The sequence below is a fragment of the Phytophthora infestans genome, genomic scaffold (genome assembly GCF_000142945.1).
Source record: "Phytophthora infestans T30-4 supercont1.10 genomic scaffold, whole genome shotgun sequence".
NCBI lineage: Eukaryota > Oomycota > Peronosporomycetes > Peronosporales > Peronosporaceae > Phytophthora > Phytophthora infestans.
Window position 1 is genome coordinate 3538478 of NW_003303749.1, and position 6524 is coordinate 3545001.

Below are 6524 nucleotides of genomic sequence, written 5' to 3' on the forward strand. Positions count from 1 at the left end.
CAGCCTTCCCTGGCCGAAGTGCTTGTACGCGCATTTTTCCTACAGTACGAAGCAAAAGCAAGCCTTACTACAAGTAGACAAAACACACAGACATGCCAGCCTACGCAGAACAAATGTCCACAGCTCGTGCGGTAGCACGTCTCGGCAGATTGCACGTCAGGGAGGATCGGCTCCCAGCACGCGTTACAGCGCAGCTGCGGTCGGACGTGTGACGCAGAGAGCTTGCCCGCGTCGTCAGCGGCGTCCAATTCTCCCAGTGGCGAGGATGCGCGCCGCGGCCCGCGGTGTCGTACACTCGACGTCTCACTCATGCGGCTGTCGTCGTCCATGGCGCCCGCGAGTGCGGAATCCAAAAGTTGAAGTCGAAGTTGAAGTGAAAAATCGCTTTTTTGCTGCTTTTTAGAATGCGCGGAGGAGTGATGCTCTTAAAAAAGTGCAGTTGTTTTTGCTTTTGACTACGCATGTTTGAAATGTCAAAATCTTCGATTTGCCCAAAAGTGCATGAATTGTCAAAAGCTGCTGCCGCATGGCTTTTGCTGATCACGGCGCGGACGGGTGGCATCAAGTGGAGCAGACGCTAGCAGCGCTGGAGCTACCGCCAGTGCCACCTACTTCCGATCCGCAGCGGCTTCTTGGCTATGTGCTGAACATTCTGCCACGGTATACCGAGATGGAGATGCTGTCGACGCACCTCCGTCTGTACTCTTCGACTTTGGAGCAGGACATGGAGCAGGTCAAGAGTCACGTACGACTGCTGACTCGTGAGGCTGCGGGTGAGAGGGAGAAAAAGCAGTTTCTAGAGCGATACGCTGCCCAGGTGGTCAAGGAGCGCAATGACCTACTGCATTCCCGAGGCTCTTCGAAGAAGAAGGCAGCTTCGGGTGCGTCGCACTTTGTGTGGCACAATTGTTGCAAGAAGAACACAAGTCACGCGATGGACTTGGCTCCATCGATTCTTACCTTTCGAGGTGAGAAGCTACAGGAAGCAACCAAACAGATCGAAGCTTTGCAGGAAGAAGCGCGCAATCAGGAGCTGCTGCGGAAAGAGCTGGACTTCCTGCTCAAGAAGACGCAGCGCGAACACGACAGCAAAGTGGCAGCGGACCGCAAGCATATTCAGCAATTGGAGAAGCAGATTTTGCAACGCTCGGCGCTGTACTCAAGCCAGGAGAGGAAGTTGTACGAAGTCGAGTCAGTACTTGCTCAGCATGACAGAACGAAGGAAGAGGAGCTGAGCGTTGTCAGCAATCGTATGAGAGAGACTGAAACGCATATCTCTGAATTGGAGAAAGAGAACGCAGCATTGCTCGAACAAGTCAACGACTTCAGTGCTGACCGCGATCGCTTGACGGAGATGCTGCAAGAGACGACGCAATCCAAGGACCTGTTTGCAGAACACATTGACGAGCTGACGGAGAAATGTCAATCACTGGAGTCCGAGGTGGAAGCGTTGCATTCGGAGATTGACATGCTGCAGTCGAAAGATATGAACGATATTCGCTCACAATATGCAGCCAGGATAGACAGGCTGCAGAAGGAAAACGCTGCTCGAGAGCAGAGATTGCGTCAAGAGGTTGACCGCGTCAGACAAGAATTGAAGAAACGAGATGCATCACTTACGCAGACATTTAGTGTGCAGCAATCAACTACAAAGGAAAGCTCTAGATATCCTCATTCCGGGCGAACGAGTGGCTTGGGAAGCATTCCTCTCTCAGATAACGACGCCCAATGGAGTGACGGCATGTTCGACGATGATCGACAGTTTGAAAGCGATGGAGTGGGGTCGTCTTTATCCCGAAGTCAACTGTCAGCGTCACAAGGATCTTTTGACTTGTCTTCGGCAGATCAAAGCCGTTTTCACCTATCGAAGGAGATAGGAGAGGCCAAAGCGAGTCTTTCAACGGTAAATTTCCAAGCCCATGCATCTCGTCGAAGCTACTCCAGTTGTACCTCCCAAGGTTATTCCAGGGAGCTCGACGCTGTTTCCAGAAATCTCAGCAATTCGTCCAAAGAGCTTGAACCCGAACGTCAAGAGGATGAGGCAGCAAACGAGCCGTTCGACTGGGAGACATTCATCGACAGTGCGTCTGACATGTCCCCTATGCCAAATGAACGCACAGCTCCAAAGCCCATGGACTTCAGTACTAGCACAATTCACAACGAAAACAGCGTGGCGAGGGTTTCTGATCCCGATTTTGCTGAGTCAAGTAAGGCCCATGCCGACAGCTTTGAAGAGGAGACCAGTTTCCGTTCGTCCGATGCCTTTGAAGATATGTCGCTCTCGAAAAGTCGAAGTCTCACTGAACTGGAATTTGGTGGAGACGAGGAAGAGAAGGAGCCTGAGAAAGATGACACTTTGATGAACAGTCTGAACGGCGAAATCGAAGACACTAGCGTGGGGCATGAACGACATGATGCTCACGAAGAAAACACTACAGGAGAGCATGCGCAAATCGGCTTGGCTCGAGATTTGTATCAAATGCTTAACGGACTCGAGCAGAAGCGGAAAGAGGAAGAGCAGAAGGCCTCACTGGCAGAACAAGCTCTCTTAGAGTTCCAGCAGTTGCAGCAAGGTGTGCAGGTCTTGAAACTCTCTCCTGACTCTTGACTTGACGCTAATCTGACGCTTGGCTTGCCCGCACGACTAAATAAGCGACGTCGATCCGATTGTGTCCTTGACCTTGTGGTCAGCCGGCTGCGGACGAGCTTCATAGACACATTCGACGACGCCGTGACGCCACTGCACACAACAATCCCGTGTCAGTTTTGATGCGTATCAGTCGTTGCGAAAGCATCGCACCTTTTTGCTTTCACCCTTGAGACCAATATAATAGATCTTCGTTTCGTCGCCTCCGTAGCTGTCCTCAATGAAAAGCGTCAAACTGCTGACGCCTTGGAACTTGCGAACTCTACACCAAACCAGTCAGACACCTTCACATCCGTCTCCTCACAATAGGTTGACGTACTGTAGCGGGTAGTCAATATTGGCTGTGTCGTCCTCGATCAGATCCAATTTCTGTTGCGCTGGCAGCTCGTTCGCGTTGGAAAAGTCGATATCTTCTCGGTTCGCGAACCTAAGCAGCATCACAGTAGTAAATAAACAAGAAGAAAAAAGGTTTGCAGCAGCTTGAGTACCGTACAGTTTGACTGCTTTGGGGTGGGTGCCGTCACCGGCACTGCCAGAAATGCAAATGGACTTGATGCTCACGGCTTCTGTAAACGGGATGAACAAGATCATCTCCGGGTCGTCGTCATTGCTAGCCAGGAAGCGCGACCGGTCTTGACGCTCGTGAAAGGGTTTGAATGGGTGGGCGGCGGTCTGTGGGTCCAGAGCGTTGAGAACTCGCAGCTTGCTGGTGTCGATGAACGGGTAGAGCGAGTCTCCATTAGCGTCCTCAACTTCGTCGTCATGGTCATGATTGTGGTCATGGTTGTGGTCGTGGTCATGACCACCTAGTGCCGAATTCTCGTCGTGGCAGTGCTGCATCTTCGTGGTGCTTGCTGGGACTGAGCAAGAATTGTTGAATCGTAGCGGCGATTGGCTGAAATGGAGTGTCGATGCGTGTCGGTCTCAGCTGACGGCAATGGGCTCTTCAATGAGTGTGTCTCTCCAACGGACCTGACGTTTGTGGCTGTGGACGGAGGTGATACCTTCACGATCGGCGTATTGGCTGGCAGTGGGGAGGTAGTTGGATGGGGGCGAGCGTTCTACAGTGAGCTGCCTGCCGATCCTGGGTTGGAAAAGGATCTACAGGTCAAGGTGGGGGTGCCGGAGCGATGCAAGGCAGTGGCTTGCGGCTCGAATCACGCGTTGGTGCTGACCGATTCGGGTCGCGTCGTAGCCTGGGGCTGGAACAGCTCAGGTCAAGTTGCGGCTGCTTCCAAGGAAATGGTACAAACTCCGACGATCGTAGAATTTCCCAAGGCAGTGGAGATTGTCGCGGTCGCTGCCGGGGGAATGCACTCGCTCGCAGTTGACTCATGTGGTCGCGTCTGGGCGTGGGGATGCAATACTTACGGTCAGTTGGGCATTGGCTGTGAGATGGACAAGCTTCATACTCCTTCATTGGTTGCATTACCGGCCGATGTCCACGCTCAGCGTATCGCTGCCGGGTGGGCACACAGTGCAGTGATCTTGACATCAGGCGAGATCTTCACTTTTGGCTGGGGGCTGTACAACCAGCTAGGCCACAGCACCACGCAGAGCGAGCTTCAGCCAGTTATTGTCGACGCTCTTCAAGGACTCGACAGCAACATCGTGCAGGTCGCGTGTGGCAATTGGCACACAGCAGGTAAGCTTCTTAACTGCTCTCTGCCTTCCGGATTAACTTGTCGGTGACACTCATACGCATCGACAGCACTGACAGAGTCCGGTGATCTGTACACGTGGGGCTGGGGAAAGGATGGTCAACTGGTGCGTTCTTGACGCAACCGACACCATTGCATTATTATGCAGTGCCTCTGACACCTTTCGTCATCCAGGGTCCCGGAGCTTTCATAGCGACACAGGCGCTACCACGCGTGGTGAATATATCGATAGCATCAGGTCAAGCAGCGAGTGGCGATGCCCAAGACGTAACAGACGTCACTTGTGGTAACCGCTTCACACTCGCACTGTGTCGAGACGGATCCGTCCAGTATTGGGGTCCAAGACCAGCAGGAAGCGCAAATCAAGGCTTTGAAAAAACATCGCATCCAGGGTGGCTACCACAAAGCAAACGCCATGTCCGCAAAGTGGCAGCTGGCAACTCGCACTCCATCCTGCTGCTGGGGTGGAAATACCAAGAAACAAGTAGCTAAATGACAATGCACGACCACGGCATATTGGTTAAGGCAACAAACGTCGAAAGCCATGAGGGGGCTTCTACACGAGCCTACAGCTACTGCTACCTCGGCTGATCTGTAAAAAATTGATTTTGGATCCCGGCATGACCTTGAAATTACATGACGGTGCAACCGCAGATACCACAGGCACCGGCAGACTCCTCGGCCTTCTTCTCGTGCTTCTTCTCCTTCTTCTTCTCCTCCTTGGCCACCTTCCTCTCCTCCTTGATCTTCTTCACCTTGGCCACGCTGTCGTTCTTGTAGCCCTCCACAGTGCCCGTCACCTTGGCCGTGAAGTCCTTGGCATCCTCCACCGCGTGTCGCGTCTTGTCCTTTATCTTCTCGCCCGTGCTGGCGTTAGGCTTGGGCGCGGCGTTCCACACGACGTGCTCCTCCTTCTCCTTTTTAGCGTGCGAAGTGTGCGACGCGTGGGTAGCAGCAGGCTTGGGCGGGTGCGGCTCCTGGCCAGGCACGGGGGCAGCGTTCCACGGCGAGTCAGACATCGTTACGAAATTAAGAGTTCCTTTGTAAGGCTGGAGGGCGAATCTGCAAATGAGCCAAAAGATCGGGGGCCAAATCGAACTGATTTCGGAAAAAAGAGTACCATGGTGTGGCAGACACGACTCCAGGTAAAATTTCAACCAATCAGGTATCCACTGATATATGATTTCACGGGTTGTATATGTCTTTACAGAGGCTAAACCCCATGTTGAAGCCGAACATAGTCGGACCAGACCGTATCCATGTCTGACTCGAGCAATTGATGCAGCAAATCTGGCTAAAACGAGAATGATTCTTAGTCTTATGGACGCGACACGCCTCGCAGACGCATGAGGCGACTTTTGAGCACGAGCGCTGCACTACAAAACGAAGAGAAAACTACATGACACTGCAGCTGGCGATCCCGCAGGCGCCACACGCACCAGGTGCGTCAGCCGACTCGGCGGCCGCGGCCTCGACACTCGGAACCTTCTTGACCTTGGCCACGCTGTCTACCTTGTAGCTGGCCACGCCGTCAAACGCGTTTTCGATTGCTTTCTTGTCAATCTTTGCGTCCTCGACAGCAATCTCAGTGGCCACAACGACCTCCTTGACGCCCGCTGCTGACGTCTCCTTCGTCTCAGCCACAGTCTCCTTCACAACAACCTTCTTCTGGGGCTCGGCTGCCGGTTCCATCACAGGCTCAGTGATCTTCTCAACTATAACAGTCTTCGACTCCTGTACTGGCGTTGTATTCCATGCCGAACACGCAGCCGGTACCTCCTTCTCCACGTGAGCTTCGACAACAGCCTCCACAGCGGGAGCGGCGACTTCCTCGACCGCTAGAGCGGCCTCCTCCTTCGCAGACTCCACCACTTCAACAGGTGCAGCCTTTACGACGACTTCCTGGACGGGCGTTGAGTTCCAGGCGCTGATCGACGGGGTCTCTTCCACGACAGCAGGCTCCTCCACCACCGGTGCGGGGGTCTCTTTAACAGGCTCGGCAACAGGCGTAGCGACTTCCTTGATCTCCGTCTGCACAGGAGCAACAGTTTCCATTTCTTGGTGCACTGGCGCAGCCGTCCACGGACTAGCAGCAGCCGCTTCCTCAACGGGTGCCTCCTCCACCTTCTCCACAGTATCCACTACCGGTTCGGCAACAACGGGGGTAGACTCCTGAATAGGCTCCTCCACAACCTCCTCCACTGCAGGTCCTTCGA

At 53.7% G+C, this 6524-nt stretch overlaps 5 protein-coding genes across 5 annotated transcripts; 2 read left to right on the top strand and 3 right to left on the bottom strand.

Annotated features, from left to right (window-relative positions):
• Positions 1-526: 526 nt before the first annotated feature.
• Positions 527-2608, top strand: PITG_07337 (uncharacterized protein; the record flags this gene model as incomplete). Its single annotated transcript, XM_002905219.1, has 1 exon — positions 527-2608. The coding sequence occupies one exon, from the start codon at positions 527-529 to the stop codon at positions 2606-2608; it is 2082 nt and encodes a 693-aa protein (XP_002905265.1).
• Positions 2443-3504, bottom strand: PITG_07338 (uncharacterized protein; the record flags this gene model as incomplete). Its single annotated transcript, XM_002905220.1, has 4 exons — positions 2443-2740; positions 2801-2909; positions 2967-3074; positions 3141-3504. The coding sequence occupies 4 exons, from the start codon at positions 3485-3487 to the stop codon at positions 2645-2647; spliced, it is 660 nt and encodes a 219-aa protein (XP_002905266.1).
• Positions 3505-3547: 43 nt separating this feature from the next.
• PITG_07339 (regulator of chromosome condensation (RCC1)-like protein) lies at positions 3548-4426 on the top strand (the record flags this gene model as incomplete). The annotated part of the gene is made up of 3 exons (XM_002905221.1): positions 3548-3664; positions 3776-4292; positions 4359-4426. The coding sequence occupies 3 exons, from the start codon at positions 3548-3550 to the stop codon at positions 4424-4426; spliced, it is 702 nt and encodes a 233-aa protein (XP_002905267.1).
• Positions 4427-4797: 371 nt separating this feature from the next.
• Positions 4798-5366, bottom strand: PITG_07340 (uncharacterized protein; the record flags this gene model as incomplete). The annotated part of the gene is made up of 1 exon (XM_002905222.1): positions 4798-5366. The coding sequence occupies one exon, from the start codon at positions 5325-5327 to the stop codon at positions 4941-4943; it is 387 nt and encodes a 128-aa protein (XP_002905268.1).
• Positions 5367-5703: 337 nt separating this feature from the next.
• PITG_07341 (uncharacterized protein) lies at positions 5704-6522 on the bottom strand (the record flags this gene model as incomplete). The annotated part of the gene is made up of 1 exon (XM_002905223.1): positions 5704-6522. One exon carries the CDS (start codon positions 6361-6363, stop codon positions 5704-5706), a length of 660 nt encoding a protein of 219 aa, XP_002905269.1.
• Between the last annotated feature and the right edge of the window lie 2 nt (positions 6523-6524).